Source organism: Lipotes vexillifer, unplaced genomic scaffold (assembly GCF_000442215.2).
Source record: "Lipotes vexillifer unplaced genomic scaffold, Lipotes_vexillifer_v1.1 scaffold822, whole genome shotgun sequence".
NCBI classification, from domain to species: Eukaryota; Metazoa; Chordata; class Mammalia; order Artiodactyla; family Lipotidae; genus Lipotes; species Lipotes vexillifer.
Genome location: NW_006770496.1, coordinates 1,998,536 through 2,023,169, shown reverse-complemented (window position 1 = coordinate 2,023,169; position 24,634 = coordinate 1,998,536). Strand labels below are relative to the sequence as shown.

At 37.7% G+C, this 24,634-nt stretch overlaps 1 protein-coding gene across 1 annotated transcript in view; it reads right to left on the bottom strand.

The window, feature by feature from the left end:
- MATCAP2 (microtubule associated tyrosine carboxypeptidase 2) overlaps nucleotides 1–24,634 on the bottom strand; it is a 68,977-nt gene that overhangs the window by 42,726 nt on the left and 1,617 nt on the right. Inside the window, exon 3 of the mRNA XM_007446131.1 lies at nucleotides 14,953–15,650. Within this exon, the coding sequence (XP_007446193.1) occupies nucleotides 14,953–15,650 (698 nt within the window). The remainder of the gene's footprint in view (nucleotides 1–14,952; nucleotides 15,651–24,634) is intronic.

The following is a 24,634-nucleotide window of genomic DNA, read 5'->3' as shown; positions in this document are numbered from 1 at the left end:
TCTTTCCCTTCAGTATATTGATAGCTGGGAGGAAGGAACGAACAATTCCCATATGACTGGTTCAGCTGTGGTCTTCCTCCTTTGAGTCTAATGCTCCGGCAGGCCTATTATAGCAGGTGCCTCCACTGCACAGCTTACTGACTAGCCTCCTTCCCACAGAATCTACGCAAGAAGCTCCCCTGGAGTAGACAACTACCAAAACTATTTCTATGAAATTTAAAAGCACAAGAGGAACAACCTAAAGATTTAACTTAATCTAATTACTGTATACCCATTGCATGAAATGAAATATATGCAGTCAGTTAAAATAATGCTGACAAAAAAGAAACGCTAACAGCTTTTAACAGCATGAAAAAATATAGATATGTAAACAAAAGTATGCTAACTCAACCATCAACATTAGGCATGGAACAAGGAAAACACACAAAAATGTATTTTCCTTTTTTTTTTTCTTGAAGTATCATTGATTTACAATGTTGTATCAGTTTCCGGTGTACAGCAAAGTGATTCAGTTACACATACATATCTATTTTTTTTCAGATTCTTTTCCCTTATATGTTATTACAAAATATTGAGTATAGTTCCCTGTGCTATACAGTATGTCCTTGTTAGTTATCTATTTTATACACAGCAGGGAAAACGCACTAAAATGTTAAAAGTCGTGACCTAGAGGTGGTGGAATTATAATAATTATTCTCTTCTCCATACTCTTCTAAGTTTCTGCACCAAACACATATTTCTTTTACAACTGGAAAATATAAAACTGTTTAAGTACCCTCTACTTTGGAATCTCCAGGCCTTTCTTTTCACTATCTAGTTACCTTCTCCCACTTGCCAGTTAGTCATTGATATCCCTTCTCCAGCGTATTTGTATTTAAAAAGGAAACACATGAAAATATTTAAAAATTCAAAAAATATCTTCTATGGTAGATTTTTAGGCAGAGCAGATTGCTGGTAGACAGAACTGGTATGGCTCACATTCCTGAGGTCTACTCGAGCAAGCAGCCACTTCCCTCATCCATGTGGAAATCCAATTTATCCATCATCAAATATATTCTCTGCTTCCTTCCATTTCTAAGAATAACAAATATAAACAGTAAGCGATGCAACATAGCAGTTTCGCTAATCAGTTTTAAAACTCCTGGAACCAGAACATCTTAATATATACCTATCCTACTGTCCAGGTCTTGGATCCCTAGTCTGCATGAATCTGACTTTGCATTTTTCCATTTTCCTAATAATCCAACTCCTCCATCACTATGTTAGGAAATCGTATAATATAATCTACTTTTGAGTTCCATAAGAACAGTTATCAGGTGGGATAATGTTTCTTGCTGAAAATGGATTGAAACAGGCTACCAAACATACTTTTAACTTTTTAAAAACACTGGACCAAAAAGATTACATATTTTTGCTAAATTATGAATCAATACATTATCTCTGCTCACAAATCAATCATTCCTAAATCCTTCCTTTCTATAAGAGAATATTTTAAAGCTTTGTATATCTTACAGGCATCAAAACAAATTGATTTTCAGAGAACTCAAACCTGAAGCACAGAGGAAATAAATGCAAAATGAGCAGTTGTTCAGTGTGAATGAAATGGTCTTATCTCTCTCCAGATCTGGATGTCATACATAATGCTACACAAAACAGAACATCGGCATTCTTCACAATGTTACTGCCAGCTCATGACTTTGAAGCATTCTTATTTTCTTCTATTAAAACAAAAGTAATCAAATTATTTTCAATAAATGGTGCTGGGACAACTGGATACAAATAAAAGAATAAAACTGGACCCCTACCACATATCATATACAAAAAATTAACTGAAAATGGATCAAAGACCCAAATATAAGAGCTAAAGCTATAGAACTTGTAGAAAAAGGCAGAGGCGTACATTTTCATGACCTTCGCCTAGGCAGTGCTCTCCTAGACCTGTACACTAAAAGTACTAATAACAAAATAGATAAGTTGGATTTCATCCAAATTAAAAACTTTTATGCTTCAAAGGACACCATCAAGAAAGTGAAAAGACGACCCACAGAACAGGAGAAAATGTTTGCAAATTTCATACCTGAAAAGCGACATATCTAAAATATATAGAGAACTCCAACTCAATAATAAAAACAAAAATAATCCAATTAAAATATGGGCAAAAGATCCAAACAGTTTTCCAAAGAAGATATACAAATGGCCAATAAGCACATGAAAATATGCTCAACATCATTAGTCATCAGAGAAATGCAAGTCAAAACCATGAGATACCACTTCATACCCACTAGGATGGCTATAAAAACAAGAGTTGACAAACAAAAAAAAACAAAAAAAAGAGTTGGTAACAGTGTGGAGAAACTGGAACTCATATATGGCTGGTGGGAATGTAAAATGATGCAGTCACTTTGGAAAAGAGTCTTCCTCAAAAGGTTAGACACAGAATTCCCATATGACCCACTACTATATGATCTATGATCTCCTACCATATGACCAACTACCACATGATCTACTACTAGCTATATACCCAGGATACCTAAAAACATGTCCACACAAAAATCTGTACACAAATGTTCACAGCAGCATTGTTCGTAACAGCCAAAAAGTGGAAACAACCCAAATGTCTATCAACTGGTGAATGGATAAATAAAATCTAAAATATACATACATGGAATATTATTCAACAATAAAAAGCACTGATACATGCTACTATATGGATTAATCTTGAAAACATGCTAAGTAAAAGAAGCTAGTCACAATGCACCACATATCATATGACTCCATTTATATGAAATGTCCAGAACAGAAAAATCCATAGAGAGATAAAGTATCAATAGATTGATGGTTGTCTAGGGCTGGAACGGGGTGGGGCTGGAGGTGAGTCACTTGTAATGAATACAGGGTTTCCTTTTGGGGATGATGAAATTCCTCAAATTTGATAGCAAGTAATGATTGCATAATCCTAAATATATTGACAATCATTTAACTGTACACTTTAGATGGGTGAACTACATGGCATGTGAATTATATCCTCATAGATCCATCATTTAAAAAAGCAACAGTAATCAAACAGCACAGTGTAATATTTAAACCACCAATTCAGAAAAGGAAAAATCTTGAAATAAAACCTACAGCATTGTCTTGTATGATATAACAAACTTTCTGAAAAATCTCAACACTGTTTAGTAATCTACTTTTGGTTTACTTGCTGATTCTGTTTGCTGTTCAGCAATTTGGAAATCTGACCATCAATCACAAGCCACTTCACAGTCATGTGCTAAAAACCTATTTCCCTTTTCAAATGCAGTTTTCACTCAATGAAAAACTATATACAATAGGGACACTAATACGATATGAGTCTGGGTGATACTGTGGAAAGACTAGAAGTCAAAAGATCTGGTTTTACGTTGGTGCCCTACCTTTTACTGACTGTGTGATCTTAGGTATGTCATTTTACCTTTCTCAGGTTTAGTTTCTTCAGTGGCAAAGCGGAGATGAAAATCTTTGTGCTACTTACCTCACAGGGCTGGTGTGAGGATGAAATCAGAGATAGAGACAGAGAGTAAAAGATGACAGGCGGGGTGGGGGGAGAGAAAGAAAAAGAGAAACGATGAATGTGTTTTATAGTCTGTTTCCCAAATGACTGTATGTAGTATTTAAGGTAATTGATTTGACCTCTATTCAATCCCAACCCTCTCCTTCATTCCTCTCATTTTTAGTAAATTCTAATATCTAGAACTCTGACCCTCTTCACCCCCCAAATACTGAATAACCCCTAGATCACATAGTCCTTTTCTTTAAGCCAGTGTTTTCCAAACTGTTTTTTTTTTTTTGGAAAAGTGGTTGACGAGATATTATTTTTAAAAAGGTCCCATAGCCAAATGTGTTTGGACTAAACAAAGTTAAACAAGACTCTTCTAAGCCTTTATTATGATACTACATGTGGTGAATATAACAGTTTGTGTTTTCTACCTTATTTGGCCATCTTTTTCTCATGCAGTATTCCTCAGAACAGTTTGAAAATGCTTACTTCAGATAAGGATGAGGTACACACACGTTCTGGTACTCTGAGATTCTCAGAATGAAATAAAAAATTCAAAATACTGAATGAATATTTGAATATTACTCAAAATTCAAAATTCAAAATATTGAATGAATTTTTCAATGGTGGCTATTTCTTCTTGGTAGCAAACTAGGTATATAAAGATTTGGATTACTCAATCTTTAGTAAATCTTTAGGCCTCCATTTAAGGTACTGTAGCCACAAAATGATGGGACACTAGAGCAGTCTTTACACACTCAAATACCTTCAGCTGCAAGCAGTAACCTCTCTGTAAAGCTACTGAGTATATGACATCCGGGAGAGGAAACAGAAGAGCATCCTTATATACCAATGTTTTAAAAAACACTGAGCTGACCCCCACCCCCAAAAAAAGAGATGTGCAAGCTGAACTTGACCCTTGAGCCACAAATTTGGATCCACTGTTTGCAGACTACTTCACTAAATTTCTAGCATACCAAAAATAAGGATCATTCATTCACTCATCTCTATGCCAATCACTGCTTTTATTTATATATTTTAGAATCTAAGTCCCTGTCTGACCATTAGACAGAGATTACATTGAAATTAACATAATTTAATAATACTCTTTTGGATATATGAATAAAGTGTTGTGAAAACATAGAGAAAGGTAAACTGAAGTGGGGGCATAGAGGAAATAGACGACATTCCAGGTAAAAGGGGATAATATTGTCAAAAGCATACACAAAACAAAGAAAATGAAAACACAGTTCCTATACCTCCAGCCTAGGAACCAGGAGACTCATTCATTTAGTGCTAGGAACTCTACTAGATTCTGGGAACAGTTGAAAGACATAAAATACACTTTTATAAAAGAGGTTATTCTAATGGTAAAGGCAAAAAAAGAAACTTAAGGATGATAACAGTGTGATAAATGTCATGATAGATAATTTGCACAACACGCTATGGGAGTACAGAGTTGACTTTGGAAACCTAAGCATGACCCAGATCATGAAAGATGAAAGGCCTGTAGGCCATGATAAAGATTTTGGACTTTATCCTGATTATGGAGCCCTAAAGTTTTTCGGGAAGGAAAGTGACACAATCAGATTTGTACCTTAGACACTGACAGCAATGTGGAGAGCAGGAGAAACTGAAGCAAAAACACTTTTGCCAGTAATTCAGTTTTCTATAAGACAGGCTGTAAACTATGACCAGATTATAATAAAGAGAAAAATGTTTCAATAAATTATATTCTACATATGCAAAACCTAGGAAATAGATTCAAGAAATTGAGTCTGCCTTCAAGGACGGAACAAATGAAAGAACACAGTGGGACAAAGAAAAATGTCACTTGCAGCCATCCCCCCATTCCCTTTTCCCCCTTCTGCACATTTGTGCCATCAGGGTTGGGGGTAGTTTGGATGTATACAATGATAAGTGGGAAAGTGATAGGGTAACTGCTACCAGGAGAAGATATTCATAAACAGCTTAGTACTGCAAACTCTTCTTTCACTACCTACAAGGAAGAAGCAGACATTCAAACTGTTTTGGAGGAAAAACCCTGTTAAGATAAGAACCTGAGAGTGCACGTTAGGCAAGTTTTCAAAGGCAAATCAATGAAGTGTTGTTTCAAAGAGTCATCAAGGTCATACCTTCTTCCAAGGACATACAATCTGATTGGGGTGTTTCCATCTCTGACTGTAAGAAAATCCTCCTTGCTGTTAGGTTAAGAAATGACCTCACTTCTCCAGTTTAAGACACACAACTACTATGGATGTACTAAACTCAAAATAATTTTATAGCTTTAATGTATCTGGGAAAAGTCTGTCATCTGCTAAGCAAAAAATCAAGTCACCTAGGGAGAGGTATAGTTTAAAGAAGGCTTGCTTTTCCCTCCCCTTCACTGTTTGGACAACTTGAGGTCTACCAAGACAAAATACCTTCAATACTAGTACAATTAAAACTTAGCCTTGGACTTCCCTGGTGGCACAGTGGTAGAATCCGTCATCAAGTCACCTAGGGAGAGGTATAGTTTAAAGAAGGCTTGCTTTTCCCTCCCCTTCACTGTTTGGACAACTTGAGGTCTACCAAGACAAAATACCTTCAATACTAGTACAATTAAAACTTAGCCTTGGACTTCCCTGGTGGCACAGTGGTTAAGAATCCGTCTGCCAATGCAGGGGACACGGGTTCGAGTCCTGGTCTGGGAAGACCCCACATGCCACGGAACAACTAGGCCCGTGCGCCACAACTATTGAGCCTGTGCTCTAGAGCTTGAGAGCCATAACTACTGAGCCCGCATGCCACAACTACTGAAGCCCGCACGCCTAGAGCCCATGCTGCGCAACAAGAGAAGCCCCCGCTCACAGCAACTAGAGAAAGCTCGTGCAGAGCAAGGAAGACCCAACGCAGCAAAGAATAAATAAATGAATAAATAAATAAATCTTATCCTTAAAGAAATTTTATATCAAGACATACTGCTATCAGTGAAGGTATCTGATTTCCAATTGTGTTATTTCTATCAAAAAAGGAAAATGAACACTTGTCTTGCTTTAGAATACAACGTGATTTTATGTATTTATTATGCATGCATTTTAATATAACAATGAACTACCTATTCCATTTTCACTATAAACTCTAAAACCAAGAAATTATCTTCTGGGGACCACATTCAAACGTCTTTATGTTATGCTATTATTGGCCTCAATAAAACAGAGCTTATGTTTAATAGATCTGGTCAGAGGTGGCAAACTGGCAACCCAAGGGATGAATGTGGCCCACAAACAGGTTTTCATTGGTCTGAACAACTCTGTTTGAATTATCTGTCAACATTTACAAATTAGAAGACCTGGTATAAAATTCAGGTTACCTACCTTCTCTTAAAAATTCTGAGGGTATGATAACACTAGACCCAAACTGTAGCCCAAGTTAGATAACTGCTGGTTTTTAGTTTCCTACTGTGCCCAGCCAGCTCCCTGCAATCATTTATGATCCCTGCTCAAATCCTACAGGTATGTCACCCTTGAGATACCCTAGCTGTATAAAGTTTGCTAACTAGGAAGAAAATCGGAATTTCCTAACATAATAAAGTTGGTCCATCTTGGTACTTACTTTGAATATCTGAACTCTATAAATGAAAATGCAATGCTATGCCACAGAATGTTATGCGTTACGTTGTTTCAATGCAGGAAAAAAGTTGACATCAGAGTTCTTTTCTCTAAATACCTCTGAGATTTTACAATAACTCTATCAAGTACCTTTGATAGCATGGACCATTAACTTCCATTCAGTAATAAATAAATTTAGGATACTGTAATTACATAAGCAGAACAGTTTTTTTAGTTAAGTAGATGTAGGATATCTTAATATCAAGTAATATCCTCATTCTTAAATAATATGGTTATGATGGAAATGGCCTTTTTGAGAGACATCAAATACCTTTAAAAAACGAACTTTTTCTTGCATCTTGCTTTCCAACTATACTGTTTCACTTGTGGACATATCTTTTTATAAGAAATCAAGTTTATGATACTCAAGTTAATTAAGACAATATGCTTGCATTTGGTAAGATTATGACTTTTTATGTCTCCAAGCCACTGGAACCCTTGCTTGCTCTGAGTCATATAGCGCTCCTGATGACTACTCTCCTTCCCAGAAGGTGCCTTGTCTGTGCTTTCCCCTCGAGATGCTACTGGAATTTTGGTGACAAGAGTTAATTTTACAAACCAATAATGTTAATACCTTAGTACTAAGTTTCAGTTTCTCACATTGGGGAAGAATAGACAGGTTGCCAGAGAGTCCATAAGCAATTTACATTTTTCTATATTAGAATAAAGATACGTTGTGAAGTTTAATGTGACATTCACATGAATTTAAGATAAAACATTTTTTTGCTCACACCCTGATTTCCTTGGTTATTCTTTACATTTCAGCTGTTAGGTTACTGTCTTAGTAACCTTAGTTTGAAAAGTATACACCTGAATTGTCAAGGTCAATATACATTGTAGAAAGAACTACATTGAAATGTTTTTTTTCCACTAGGTTTTGTAGTTAGAGAAACAAGTTTCACTTAATTTGGAAAGTTAATTTTAACAAACCAAAATGTCTGCCAATTATGTTGAGTTAATAAAGCACTGATGTCTGAAGTAAAGGAATTTTCAGTTAACACAGCTGGCAGAAACTCTGAGCTTTTCTGTGATTAACATGTAACGTGGAAGGTTAGCTAAATGTTTTTACAAAATACATGACAACTGGATACATAATATGACATGAAATGGAATTTTGATTTGATTAGCCATAGTATTTTGGGGCCTAGAACTTAGGAGAGATGTGTGTGGTCCTAGAAGGGGCTCTCAAGGATCATTTAGTCTATTTCTCTCAATATATATATAGGGAAAATGAAGCAGACACTGTGCAATGATTACATGAGTACATAGCATGGGGGCAAAAATAAAAATAGACACAGACATTCTGTAACCTAGCGTGCAAGGGAAACCTCAGAGATCGAGTCCATCTCTCTCCTATAGAGCAAGAGTCCTAAAAATCAATCATAAGTCAAAGAATATTTTTAAAAGAAGGCAATTCTTGAATTTCTTAATTACATTTACAAGTCTAACAAACCTCTTATTTAAGACAGTAATTCTTACAAACAGCTATAAGACCCATTTCTCTATTGGCTAGGAGGGTTATATTTCAAGATACTGTAAAGATTAACAAGAACATCTTTAAGGAGTGCTTTGATATGCTAAGATGGAAAGATGAAAAAGATTTTACTGTATGTTTCTGACATCGATTTTTTCGCAAATATATCTGCACATTTCTTCTAGTAACTACAAGTCTAACACCTGTTCTTCTTCACACTACCATTCCTCAACCCTTAATCCCCCATCTTTCCTAACCGCACCTTTCCCTCCAGAGGTTACAATATAAGATGCCTGGAACCAAATAAAAGATTTCAAAAAGCTTTCTGCTTTATAAATCACTTCAGTGGGTTATTTTCACTTAGATGGTAGACTTTAAACATCGCTTCCTTCTACAATCTCCACTTCATGCCACTGTTTGTGGCTTTTGCTATTGCTGTGTTTCCTACTTACTATGGCTGGTATAGCATTACCACACCAGGAAAGCTAAGATGACTGCCCTGATGAGAACTATTTGATAGGGAGGGAACAGGGAATAATCTTTCCATTTTAGCTAATCCATACAAATATTTCCTTCCATTAATATGGGTAATCAAAAACTGTATTTGCGGGGCCTCCCTGGTGGCGCAGTGGTTGAGAGTCCGCCTGCCGATGCAGGGGACACGGGTTCGTGCCCTGGTCTGGGAAGATCCCACATGCCACGGAGCGGCTGGGCCCGTGAGCCATGGCCGCTGATCCTGTGCGTCCGGAGCCTGTGCTCCACAACGGGAGAGGCCACAACAGTGAGAGGCCCGTGTATCAAAAACAAACAAACAAACCAAAAAAACACTGTATTTGCAAATAGCTATTTTGAAAAATATAAAGTCTCAGGAATAGGAAAACAATGGGTACACTACTTCACTGAAGAAATTTTTGAAAGCTCTTTTTAGTTATTTTGTTTCAGTTGAAAATACCTAATTTCATCTTAACCCTCTTGTCAATACTTGGTTGTGTATACTCCACATGAAACAGAAAGGAAATAGATGAAATGCAATGATGAGGTCAACAGAGAAAAGGTATCTATTGCAGGAGCTGTAATGGAAGGGATGTTTCTGCTTTGTTCCCTGGCAGAGTCAAAGGGGCATGAAGAGAGAAATTAGCCACCTACAACGTTGTGGACAGCCTTTTTGGGGCATCCTTATATTTGCTTCTTTCAAATATTTACTCAGTTTACAGACTAGGCACCCAGTTTTAACTTTGCTACTCTTCCTAAGGCACTAAATAACTATGTACTATGAGTTGAGATTGAAGCTGTAGCTGAAAGATGAGGATGGGTGCCTGAACAGGAAGAACGTAAATACGCTTGTCTTAAAGCTTCCAAAAGACAGTAATTAATAATCACTATTTCATAGGTGTATCACAAAGAGCAAAAAAAAAAATCTTCCAAGTCCCTATAATCAGCTTCTACCAAAGGCATCCTTGCCAGCTAAGTGAGGCTCTTTTGACCTGGTACCCTTTGAGTGCAGGGGGTGCACTGGGGTTAGAAAAGCCTGGTTGAAACCATTTTGTAAAACAGTGGTATGCTGGAGTCTGGCCATGCTGTCTTGTCAGAGCTGACTGAATTTTTATTAATTTGCATGACAGTGATGTTACATTGCTTGAAACTGGTCCTGGTGGAAGTATTTATATTTATACCACGGAAATGGAGAGCTAGTTTGCCAACATACCTTTGTGTGGAAGACAATAGAGTGCTTGAGAAAGACTCCTGGTTCTGCAACTTAAGATCCAAGTCAAGAAAGTGACTGCACTTCTCTAGATACTACTAGTATTGTACCTCATAATAGGTGAAAAGTACACAGCATTCAGAGTAACGAGCAAATATTAAGCACTCTATTAATGTTAATTATAATTTTTCATATATAGATAGTTCATGTGACTTTGTCCTTAAATTTCAAAGCAATTTTAATGGAATAACAAAGGCGCAAGAGTCCTGAAAAAAAAGGCAGTGTGAACAATTTCATAATAAAACAAGTATGCTTTTTTTGTTCATTCTTTCCCAGCTACCCTCCATGCAACATTTCTAACTTAGCATACATTTAATTTACTTGAACTTCTAAGACAAATATCATACAACTAAAAAGTATTAGAGGAGTACTGTATTATAATGTCAAAGAAGAACCCCATGCTTATGGTAAACATCAACTCTATTGTATGAATGTGAGCCCCAGGCTCAATTTGTGAATGGCACCTCGTGGAATGGTGCAACACAATGGCCCTTTACAAAGCTGTAAGAAGCCAGACCTTGTAACTGATCAGGAATCTCAAACTGACTACTAATACAGCCCACGGAGATGTTTTCTTTGGACAGTACAGAGTTTCTTCTTCTAAAATCTGAAGGTAAATGCCTTTAAAAAAATCAACTTAAGCCCACCACTCCCCATTTCTGATATCCAGGAAAGTCTGGAGGAAACAAGAAGCAGCTTCAAGAGTCTTCTCACAATGAAGTCACAGAATGCAATTAACTTCTCCAGCAACTGAGTTGTAAGAACATGTAAAGATTTGTCTACCAAGGAAACTTATTACACGCTCACTGGGCCCAAGGTTTTTATTATCAGCTGGTCACATAAGCACCCCTATGCCTAGCACATTCTAAAATTCCAGACTCCCTAAAGGAAAAGAAGTATTTAACATAAAACATACTGTTTGCACAATTTAGGCACAGCAAGCTACTCTTATCATTTAGGGAAAGTTTTATTTCAGTGTAGGAAACTGTTTACCAGGCTCAGGTTAATCTTGCAAGCAGGCCTTTCTAAGGATGGCAGCCTCAGGCTTGTTAACTCCTTCTGCACCCCTTTACCTTTTCTTCCCTGACAGCCAGAGGGGTAGCCTCAGCCCAGGGTCTCTACCCAACACAGCAAAGTCTTCCTTCTCTCCCCATTTACCAATCACTAATGATCCCCACTGCTCCAGTTTTGTTAACAAATAACATAATTCAAACTTTACCTTATCAAGCCAAACAAAAGTTGACTTATTTCCCATATGTTATTAAATATCACTCTACTAATCAGGGCTTCCAGTTAGCAGGATCCTAGCCATAATCTACAATGAGACACGATTCCAGCTAGAGGTAGAAAATCAGTCATTTAAACTACCCATTGGCTTTATCCATAAATATGTAATTTCCATTTGACTGTTGGAAATACTGCCAAGGACTCCCAACACTGCCCTGAAGACCCTTCTCATCTCTCACTTCCAATCTTGTTCAAAAATGTGCTGGGTCTAAGGCCATACGGATTTTATATCTAGGTTTCCCAGGATGGTCAGCCACAGAGAAGTAAGGCAGAAAGTGTACTGGCTGCCAGTTGACTGCTCAAATGTGCCACTAAGGATTTACTTCTGACCCACTAGTGAGCAGGCACCTGACGCTGGACAGCTTTCAGCATTCTCTCATCCCAGATCCCTTCTTCAGCATCCAGGAAGCACTGCTCTCTTTCCTGCAAAGGTCCACAACCTCAGAAAACAGACATTTTCAGTTTCTGTCCCAAGGGTTGGGGAGCTGAGGCCCACCATGGCTGCCAGCAAGAGGCTAAGCAGGGGTCAGCAGGCTCCGCCTGGAGTTATATTCAAGTGCTGCAGCCCATGCTAGATGCTCTGAACCACCTAAAGGGCCTAAGTGCCTCCTGAGGAACCTACTGCCTGGACCAGAAAAAAACTGAGTCCTGGAATTCCTTGACATTGACAGGGCAATCAATTAGGAATGACCAGAACCTGAGCACTACCTTAGTTCCACTATGGTAGACTTATCTCTGCATGGATTTAGCATTGTTCTGCCTATCTGTACACTAAAGTGGACCGCAGTCACTCTCCAACAACAGTATAGATTGCCTGCCTTGGAAAGATCCAGATCGTGAAACTTGAGAGACCGTCAGCTAGGGATTGGCAAGGCCTCAAGGGTGGAGGCCAGTGACGAATGGGCTACTCAGCCATCCTGGCCCCTCTGTGTGCATTTCTGAATCCTGAAACCAGCCCTGAAGCTGCTGCTTTAGCTTCACAGCTGGGGAGGGGAAGGATGTATCATGTCAGAATTCATTCAGATGCTAAGTAAGAACTTAAGCATATTTCATGGGGGTCTTGTTCCAATAAATCTCCCTTATTTGATTAAAGTGGTTTGAAAAGTACATTTGGCATTTGCTGCAATCATTCTCCCAAATGGTAGCATTTGAAGTACCAGCCAGCTAGGATTGCTGGTGCTGTTTAGAAGCCTCAAATAACCCAAGCATAAGAAGCTGGAATTGGGTTAAAATAAAGATTGTAGAGCCAGAAACCAAGCACTGTCAATTCTCAATCTCTGGAGCTGCTGATGCTTCCTAACTCCCATCCAAGAAAATGAAAGAGCATTCATTTTGACCTAATGGTGGGAAATCCCATTCCCAACTGGTAGGGCTTGCAGTAGGACTCCAAATTAAAGAAATCTGGTAAAGAAATCTCAGCTGTCTCTTTCAGCATTAAGGGGGAAAAAAACAAATAGCATTTTTATAATTACCATAAATTTTAAGTGAGTGAAAGCCCTATTCAATCAATTGCAATTTCCACACCAAAAAAAGAAAAAAAATCATAAAATCACTGCCAAAATAATAGCTGACCTTTTTATTAGTGTTTAGCACAATTTCATATTTCAATAAAAAGGGAATGTAATACACACTACTATATATAAAATAGATAACTAATAAGGACCTACAGTATAGCATAGGGATCTCTACTCAATACTCTGTAATGATCTATATGGGAAAAGAATCTAAAAAGGAGTGTATATATGTATATGTATAACTGACTCACTTTGCTGTACACCTGAAATGAACACAACATTGTAAATCAACTATACTCCAATTAAAAAAAAGGGGGGGGTTTACCTTAAAAAAAATAGCAGCAGTAGAAAAGGCTTTTTCTAACAAAGGAAAATAAATAGCAAGATTAAAATTGTTTTAATCTTAGAATAAGCTTTACATAATGGCTTTAAAAGACTGGTCAGATTCCATGTAATTTATAACAAACAATAAAAAAATTGCTGGCTGCAAGTCCAAAGAACTTGCACTGCAGCAAAATGCTAAAATAGGGCGTTTGCCAAAGGCAAATGGAATCACGCAGCTTCACCTAGCCTACAGACAGATTTTCAATCACTGACAAAGCCAAGTTGAACCTAATGCATTATAAAAACCTGTAGAAAATTAATTTAACCAAATGTAGTCTGCTTTTATGATCTCAACTCTGTGCCCTGAAGGTAAACATCAGCCAACTTCTCCTCAAATAAAGTGGATTTTTTTTTTTTTTAGAAGATGTTGGGGGTAGGAGTTTTTATTAATTAATTAATTTATTTTTGCTGTGTTGGGTCTTTGTTTCTGTGCGAGGGCTTTCTCTAGTTGTGGCAAGCGGGGGCCACTCTTTATCGCGGTGCGCGGGCCTCTCACTATCACGGCCTCTCCTGTTGCGGAGCACAAGCTCCAGACGCGCAGGCTCAGTAGTTGTGGCTCACGGGCCTAGTTGCTCTGCGGCATGTGGGATCTTCCCAGACCAGGGCTCGAACCCGTGTCCCCTGCACTAGCAGGCAGACTCTTGACCACTGTGCCACTAGGGAAGCCCAATAAAGTGGATTTTGAAGTTTATTAAGACCTTAACACACAAAACTGTGTGCTAAGTATCTAAACTGAGCAATTTGGAAAGTGTTGCTTATATCATCCACATTGTGATTTGCTAAGCTTGAAGATAATTTTTAAAATTCCATTATTTTCTTCTTTAAATGAGTACTTATATATTTGATGATTATTAACAATTTCAGTAAAGCATTAAAAAGTTCTTTGGCAAGTATCAAGTCTAGTCCCCAAAATGCCTCTAGGGGCCTAAGCAAGCTGAGAATGTAATATAACAGGGAGAACCAGAGATACTGCATGCTCCATCTAACGCATTCAAAATCAAAAAGAAAACAAACACTTGTCTGTGGGCTGACGAATGGGCCATAAATTTGTAACTCCCAAATGAAAGCTTGCAACCAGAATCTGAAGCTTTTTCCTAATATAGTTGCCTCCTAACACAACGTCTATATAATAGATTCTTTATAGATTTTGATTAGTGCAAAGTAGTTTACATATGAACTGTGACACTCACCTGGAGATTTCTTGTCACATATTTACATGTCCTGGATGGGAGTTAACTATAAATAATTGGAATATTTTAAAACAACTTTTTTTGGCTTTCTATACGATAGCAAATAATTGTTTTCATTACATAAAATGAAATACCACTACTGAAGTAGCATTTTACCTGCTTAAGAAACCGGTCAGTTGCGTTGCTGTGCTTGGCTAACACACTTGGCAGAGAAGGATTAGCATATTCAAACTGAGGATTGTAGGTATAGTCAGACTTAAAGAATCTCACTTTTTCTTTCTCCAAGTTGGTGGGCTTTATAGCACTCAGTATACAAAATTTCTTTCCAGAAAAGTCATCTCCTTTTTCAAAACTTCTAGACAGCTGAGGCTGCGGCTTTGGCTTTGGAAGAGTGGAGAAGTGGCGCCACTTGACCTTTCTTTCATTTTTGGGTTTAGGTGGCAGTACTGTGCTGTTTCCTGTAACAGAGATATCATGTGTAAACTTTACAGGACTTGACACTGAACTAGTGACAAAAACAGCAGGCTGCCTTTCTAGGCAGTACCAAGTATCACTGCTCATCACAGGCACTGGGGCTTTCATCTTGCGAAGATCTTTACTACGTGAAGAGCTAGATTTGCTGGGTTTTCTACATCTTTTGGAGTAGGTGGAGGAAGACTGTTTTTGTGAATGATGCTTTTTCTCCTCTTTGCTCTGTAGTAGGACATTGTAACTACTGGTTCCAGTTGTGAAAATGTCCTTTAGTATTCCAGGAGATAAATGTGAAATGCTTCCTTTGCTGCCAATGATCAAGACCTCTTCTGCATTTAGAATAGACTTCTTAGCAAGTTCTTGCTCAGGCCAGTGAAGCTTTTCTGTGTTAATAAACAAAATCAAAACAAAAGAAATAACAAAAGATACCAGATGAAGCAAATTGCTTATTATGTGAAAAGTATTCTGAAGGTTCTGTAAACTTTATAATTTCGCAACAATTTTTAGAAAAGACATTTTTAATATTAAAAGACTATATTACTAAACTTCGGTCAAGCTAGACACAGTCATTTCTGTAAGAATGTACATATGCTAAATTATCTATAAAATTCCTCAGCTTCAAACCATTTAGATGACCAAAGTCTAATCTAGATGTGAGATAATATACATAAATAATCTGAACACTCAACTCTACCAAGAATGTGAATTTCGTAGAAAGGATATAGTTTAATAGTATTACCAATATCAAAGTAAAATCCAAGGCATTTTCAAAGCCAATACAATCTTGAAATCTGACACTATATATAAAGGTAGCCATCAGTAAAAGAAGGACAACACTGTCTTACATATCTCAAAAAAATTTTTTTTTAATTAAATAAATGATATGTGCACATTCAAGCATGTTTTAGTAATGTCACTCAATATTTATTAGTTGCTTTTCTTAATTTTAGGCTATAGGTTAAGATTAAAGAAAATCAAGTTTTTTCTTGCCAAAACTTTAAAAAATAATTACTATGTAAGATATCAGTATATCAAATGCCAAATTAAGGAGAGGTCAGTTTTGCCTTTAGATCTCAAAAGTGCTTTAAAGAGGTAAGAATAACTTGAAATATTGTTGCTTGTGTACTGTTTTAAAACTGTGTTGATTTGCATTCTTTCATTCCACAAATACAGGAATACTGCTAATAGATACATGGATCTGAAAAACATCTGTATAAATACATTGTTCTTGCCTTCAACCAGCTTCTAATCTGGCTTTGAAGGTAAGGCAGTCCTATGAAGATTTGAGTACTAATACGAGGTAGTATAAGCTTAAATATGAAAAACAAAAGACACAGACAATAACCTAGGGTTCAGGGAAGGAAGAGAAACATTTGAGGATTTCAGGTAAACCCTTAAGAGCTTTCAGATTCAATTCTAAACTGACAAAAGTGTTTGAGTTTGTCTTAAATCCTGGTATTTGAACTCCTATCTGACCATGTCTGCTTATAAACCTTTTCTAAATCCTTTCTGCAAATGTGATACATGATTCTCTCAACCACCTCTCTTTTCTAAGTCTCATGGATCCTTATGCCTCTAGCCCTAATCTCTGGCTCCTACTATGGAGGCAATTTCAACGCTAGCTGACTTGGACAGCTGCCTTCCTTGCCAAGAAAGAGACAATTTATTTAATTCCATTTTCAAGAAAACTGTTTATCCACATAGATCTGTTGCTCACTCACTCAAGATTAGACATTCAGGGATCCTTTCTATAATAAGTAGTAATAAATAATAATAATAGCAGCCACTATTTGTTGACACATTTATGTGAGTTTGGGATTTCACCAAAAACCGTGCATGTTATATCACTTAAGCTTCAGAAGTGTTAAGTAATGTGCTCAAGGTTATATGACCAGAAAGTAGTGAAGAGCAAACTGTGATTCGAATGCAGATGTGTCTGATTACAGAGTCCATGCTCATTCTATTATATAAGGTCATTCATTCAATTATCAACAGACATTCAGTATTAAGTCTGCTACATGCACAGCACTACATCTTTTCTTCCTCTGTACAAACACAGCACCCTAATACGACACAGTAATCTGAATAACTGATGTATTCAATACTAAGATAGGTACCAGGACCATGTGTTATTCATGTTTCTCTTTCCAACATCTAGCATGGTATCTGGTAGATATTCAATAAATGTACACTGAATAAATAAGTGAATGAATGAATGGCACAACCCTGAACATGCCATTCTCTGACCACTTTAGATATACAGGTATTTGTAGTTCTGGAACCATTCTATATTTCTATGAGGAGATGACTGTAGAAGTGGAAATATAACCTGGAAGACCTTGAACCAGTGGTTCTCAAATGAGAGCAACTGTGACATTTGGTTGTCACAATTAGGGAGGGATGCTACTAGCATCTTGTGGGTAGAGGCCAGGGATGAGGTTAAACATCCTTCAATACATAGGACAGCCTCCTACAACAAAAATATTCGTCCTAAAATAATGCCACGGTAGGGAAACCCTGCACTAAAAGTTTTTAAAGCCCAGAAGTCTTAGGGTTTAGGGTAAAGAAACAGTATGAGGTCAAAAGTAGATAATAAACAATCCAAATATGTAAGGTACTTAAAAGTCCTTCTAGTTAACATTTTCTAGGCCAACATATGACATTTGAATTCTGTCTAAAGGTAACATGAAAGTATAAACTTGCAGGGTCTAAATAAAATGTCTACTACATGGACAAGCTGAGAGATAGGAACTAGACTGCACAGGGTCATGTTGAAGGTTGATTGTACAAAGAAGCCATTCAATAATGTGAATAAACAGAACAAACAAAACTTTCATCAATGGCTGGTAAGTCCCAGATCCTCAGGGGTTTCATACTTAAGTGTTGCCAACTGATAGTCAAAATTGGGTAGGATGGGCAAACATAGGCTAAGGAACACAAGCTGCAGTCCAAATGCCCACGAACAATGTCGGTGTCCCTAACAAGACACCACAAGTTTAGGAGACAAGAGGTGATAATGAAAGTCAGACTGAAACGGACACTGAAAGGAAAAGAGCAAGAGAACTGAGATAAGAATAAGGGTATCACAAACCGAGAAAAGTTGGTTAAGGACTAGGCACAGCCAGGAAGGTAAAAGGAGGTAATCAGGCTTTTTGGTCTTCATAATAAAAAGGGGGAATTTAATAATTAAAAAAGGGGGGGGGGAATTTACCTCAAATTAAAATCAGTTAACAAAACTACTCTGAAGAATTCCTAATTTGAGTGGTTTGTTACAGGTAGATTGATTTTTTTTTAAAAAAGAATATTCAATGCAAAAAGTGCTTTCTTTGGTTCCTAAGACTCAGTAGCTCTGTTGATCAAAGAGCTGCATTCATAGAGTTTTCTGTTATTTTGTCATAAAGCATCTACATTCTTAATTCTGTCCCATCTCAAACAACCTATACACTTCAGGATACTTAAACAAAAGTCCTAAACCAGCTGCCAAAACACTCAAGGAGGAATGGGGGGAGTGGGAGAGAAATTACAGTGTGTGCATGACAGAACCCCTTCCCCCCTCCCAGGAGTTGCAGCATTTCAGTTCACTTGCTAATTATCTACCTGAGAGGTTTAGCATCAGTCCTTTTTAAGCTCCATCTGCTCATAAGTAGTCTGGGAGTACCAATGGTGTATCTATTTAGTAAATGTCAATCCTGCCAAATGCTGATATCCCATGAAGTTCGTAAATGTGGGGCAGGTGGACCTTCAAACAACTCTTACAAGATAGATATAAATGAATTTCTCAGAGTCATGCTAATCTTATTTTAGTTATATTAAGTATTAGAAAACCTAAAATACTGTTTTTGTCATTTTAAATACTACTACTGTTTAAGAAAAACAACCTTTAAAACAGGCTTAAGAACATAATAAAAGGACAAGAAGAAGAGTTCAATGAAGAACATCCTATTCTAACTCCTTTTTTCCTGGAAAATCAAAACTTTAAGCATAAGCAGGCTTCTTTGGGGGCAAGTGTAACTCATTTTCTCTCAGAAAAGTAATAAAATAAATAAAAATTATACTCTCATATTAAAAGTCACTATTTAATGTAACATTTTAGCCACCAGCAATCTGCTTCACTATAACCTTGGAGAAAATGAAAATAACTTGTTGATCAAAGAAGTCATTCACCCCAAAATGATTACCCATATTGAGGGAAAAAAGGAAAATAATATTACATTAAAATTGATAGTATATTCACAAGTGGATGACTATACTGAAATTACCAACACAATGAAAGCTGAATTTGTATCTAGAACAGGAGTAAAGAATACCAGGATTCCTGGCTTCCATTCCCAACTCTTTCAATAACCTCTCTGTAACAGTGGCTTCATCACTAAACCCATCAGCGTCTCCTGATCCTCATCTAAAGGAATGGAAGAAAGAGGGGAACACTGCTCACTAAACTCTTAGTGTTTCACAACTGAATAGGTGAGGTTTCACAGTAGTTACAAGGTCTCTGGCTGAAAGGAAGATCAGATCATCAGAAACAAAGCCTGCTGGAAAATACCATTCAACCAATTTTGACCCATAAAATGGCAATTTCATATGGTTCACTTATACTTATGAAACCTGAGACCCGGGGTAATTTTATACCACAAAACGATAGGTTGCTTGATTACAAACAGAAGAAGAGGCAAAATAAAACAATTCCCAAACAAGATAAACACTTTAGTTTTACCAAGCTGTTCATCATTACTTAAACTCAAATGATCTAACATCTGTCAACAGCAGAAAGGATGAGTAAATTGTGGTATATTCATACAATAGAATACTATATTGCAATGAAAAAGAACAAACAGTTTGCAAGCAACAATATAGATGAATCTCAAAGACAATACTGAGCAAACAAAGCTAGATCAAGAGAATACATACTGTATAATTCCACTTATATGTAGTCCAAAAGCAGGCAAAACTTGGGACTTCCCTTGTGGTGCAGTGGTTAAGAATCTGCCTGCCAATGCAGGGGACATGGGTTCAATCCCTGGCCCGGGAAGATCCCACATACTGTGGAGCAATCATGCCCATGTGCTACAACTACTGAGCCTGTGGGCCTAGAGCCCATGCTCCTCAATAAGAGAAGCCACCGCAAGGAGAATCCTGAGCACCACAACTAGAGAAAAGCCTTTGCACAGCAATGAAGACCCAACGCAGCCAAAAATAAATAAATTAGAAAAAAAAAAAAACAGGCAAAACTAATGTATGGTATTAGAAGGCAGAATAGTGCTTGTCTTTGAGGGAGGGGTTATAACCTGGGAGGTACCAGGGTACTGGGGGCTAGAAAGCTATCTTGTTCTGCACAGTGGTTACACATATACAGATTCATCAGGCTGCCCATTTAAGACTCAAGCACTTTACTGAATGTAAGTTACACTATAATTTTTAAACTGGTATATTTAAAAAATCAGTATCTTTGAAAACATTTATTGCCCAATCTGTCTGCATTATAACAGGTAATCTTTTAATTATAATACCTCCAAATTCAACATTATCCAATATAGTTTCTCAGCTGTAAGTAAACAGAGAGATGAAAAGGCACTGCTAGTATCATTCAAGAACTGAGAAACTCAACTATACTTCAGGATTCTTAAAAATGTCACAGCTCCGGTTAGGGGCACTTCAATGTTACTCTATCAGCAGCAAGGACTCTTATAATGTGATACTATTGTTTTTTGGTCAGAAACTGCTTGTGGTGGTGGTGATGGTGTGTTTTTGCAGTTAGAAGCATGCAGGGTATTCTATAATGCTGGGAAATGATGGTCTGTGGCAAAAGAAAATGCATTCAATACCATCTAAAACAACAGTGAACATGCGAGAAAAACTTCCCCAGGCTTTCCACTTCGGGTGAAGAGAAAATCCTAATCATGGCACATGAGGTCACTCATGGTCAGGTCACTCTGCCTCTCTGGCCCCAGCATGCACAATGTTCCCCCTTAATCAGTCCACTCTAGCTTCCCTTCACTTTGTCAATCCCTCACACTCACCACTCCCTCTCCAGACACAAAACATCTTCATATTCTGTTCCCTGTGTTTGAAGAGCCTGCCCCTCTCCTCTCTGTTAGATTAATCCCTATTCATCCTTCAGTTCAAGTATCACTTGTTCAGGAAAACTTCCCTGGAAGGTTCTTTGACTCACTTGTCACGGTTGCAGTCTTACATTTGTTTATATGACGGCCTTCCTCATCGCTGAAATTATAAGTCCCATTATGGCATACATCTATGTTTGTTTCTGCTCACTCACTGCCCTGAGAGTTAGCCAAGGAAACAGAATATTTGAGAGGAGAGAAAGGATTCAGGACTTGAATGCCTGAAGGTTGAGGCAAAAATCATACCAGGATGCATAAAAATATGAAACAATTAGTGATGCTGAAGATAAATTTTAATGGCAGGTGCCTACTGCTGTAGGACAGACAGGAGCTATGTGCCTAAGTGTATTCATCCCACATGGCCAAACACTGCTCTCAAGACTTTTGGCTCCAGTATTTTTAAACATTCACTTTTGTTACAAAGGAGCTTCATTTCCAGATGATTAATCACTTCTTATATCACATACAAGATACAAGCAGTAGGAATTCATAAAATAACATAATCTTATATGGCTTCTGATAGCATTTTGTTACTCACTTAATGAGCTAGATGTCTTCTTCTATTTTGAAAACAATTTTATAGTCAAGTAAAATATGATCTTTCCAGGCAAAAATTACAGACTTGCCTGTGATGAAAACTTAAAAGCACCTGGAGTAAACTATCAGCTAATGTACCACTGATGTTAAATGAGATACACATGTTGAATTTTGTGGCTTAAATCAACATATAGTCATTTAAACAAGGGTTCTGACTTTCCTAGTGGTTGAGAAAATGGGCTTTGGAATGGAGCTTCTCTGATTTGAATCTTGGCTGTTTATTAGCAGCTGTGACCTTGAGCAAGTTACTTAACATCTTTGTGCTGCAGTTTCCCTATCTGTAAAATGGGATACTACTACTATATACCTCACAGTATCGGTAGGAGGATCAAAAAAGGTAATATATGTGAAGTGCTGAGAACAATGCTGGCCTGTACTAAGCAGCAGGTGTTAACTATCAGTATTACTATATTCAATACTATATTCAGCTCCTATAGAAATACTCCATGGAATAATGTAAATGGGAAGATATTCAGAATCATGAAATTTGGATTTCCAAGGTAAATTTAACATTAAGTAATAAATTCTACATTCTAGAATCAACATTTTAGTGGCTTTAGTATAATAAATCATCTTCTTTAAAAAGCTATGAGAAGGTAAAGAAATCTTCTGATTTGACCCCATTTCAAACAGCATGTATAACATACAAATCTTTCTTTTTTATTTTACTCCTCCAATCAGTTCACCAGGATGTTATATTTAGATTATATTAAATCATGAATAATCAATAGTGAGTAAGATACTATACTGGAAGTGATTTCAGAAGCAAGTAACTGCTTCAGTCCTGAAATAAAACAATCAGTTTGCTCTATACCTATTTTAAAGCCGAAAAGAAATAAACACATTTCCATCAGTACCCTTACCACAAACAAGCATGCTCTTGATGCTAACCAGAAGAACATGGGCTTCTAAGATATCAATGAATGATGGGATAGTGAGGGAAAAGGAGGGCATGCTTTCAGCTAAACTCTTCATAAAGTTTCTGGCCGTTGAAACTGGGCTTTCTGATATGTCAGCAAAATGCTAGGCATGGGGTTCTAGAACTATCCTTTTAACTACTCAAGAAATTTATAAAAGAAATGGATAAACTATTTTGAAAAACAACCAGTCAGTTGTTTGTTTGTTTTGCGGGACGTGGGCCTCTCACTGTTGTGGCCTCTCCCGTTGCGGAGCACAGGCTCCGGACGCGCAGGCTCAGCGGCCGTGGCTCACAGGCCCAGTCGCTCCGCGGCATGTGGGATCCTCCCGGACCCGGGCACGAACCCGTGTCCTCTGCATCGGCAGTCGGACTCTCAACCACTGTGCCACCAGGGAAGCCCCAGTCAGTTGTTTTAAATGAGGCTTGAATTGTCTTAAATGACTATTTGAATTTTTATTGAACTACAGAAATACACTGCCAGATTATCTTATCTCAGGAAATGCAACATGCAGAGTTGGATTGATACGTCTATTGCCACTAAATTATGGGAAGAGAGCTGAGGCAGGAGGAGTGGGTCTACTATTTTAGAAAGTATCTCTCCTCAAACTTCCAACTCTGCATATTAAAAAACAGGAGATCCACTTTGTTGCTAACTGGTCAGATACCCACTTTCTAAAACTAATATTATCATAATTGTATTTTTCCTCTACCATGATTGTTATGCTTTGGGGAAATTATCTTAATTGATGTTATTTCTAAATCGTTATCTAATAACCTTCACTAGTATATTTTTCTAACTAGTATATTTTTTCTCCAGGGCAGTGGTTCTCAAATGGGGCGGGGTGGGGGGTTAATTTGCCCTCCAGGAGACATTTGACAATGTTTGGAGACATTTCTGTTTGTCACAACTGTGTGTGGGGGTGGGGGTTACTAGCTTCTAGTGGAAGAGGCTTGGGGTGCTGCTAAACATACTGCAATGCACAGGACAGCCCACTGCAACAGAGTTATCCACTGACTCAACATTAATAGTGTCACGGTTGAGACTCTGTTCCAATACAAAAAGAAGATATGGTACTTTAAAGTAGCTTTCGGGACTTCCCTGGTGGCACAGTTAAGAATCCGCCTGCCAAGGCAGGGGACACGGGTTCGAGCCCTGGTCCAGGAAGATCCCACATGCCACGAAGCAACTAAGCCCATGCGCCACAACTACTGAGCTTGCGCTCTAGAGCCTGCGAGCCACAACTACTGACCCCACGTGCCACAACTACTGAAGCCCGCACGCCTAGAGCCCATGCTCCACAAGAGAAGCCACCGCAATGAGAAGCCCGAGCTCCGCAACCAAGAGTAGCTCCCGCTCGCCGCAACTTCAGAAAGCCCATGTGCAACAACAAAGACTCAACGCAGCCAAAAATAAATTTTAAAAAATAATAATAACTTTCAATTTTCATTGTATTTTAAGATGAAAGAACAGGATCTACATCAAATCACTTCAAGAAAAAAATTTAATGCCAATTTAAGTTGTCTCTTAAATCTTAGATCTTGTAATTGTCTGTTTCCTGACAACATAAATAACAAAGAGATAAATCACAGCAATGTCATGACTGCACAAAATCAACTCATTTTATAACCTGGAACATGAAATATAAAATTAAGACCATAAATATTTTCATTAAAAGTGAATTTCGTGGGCTTCCCTGGTGGCGCAGTGGTTGAGAGTCCGCCTGCCGATGCA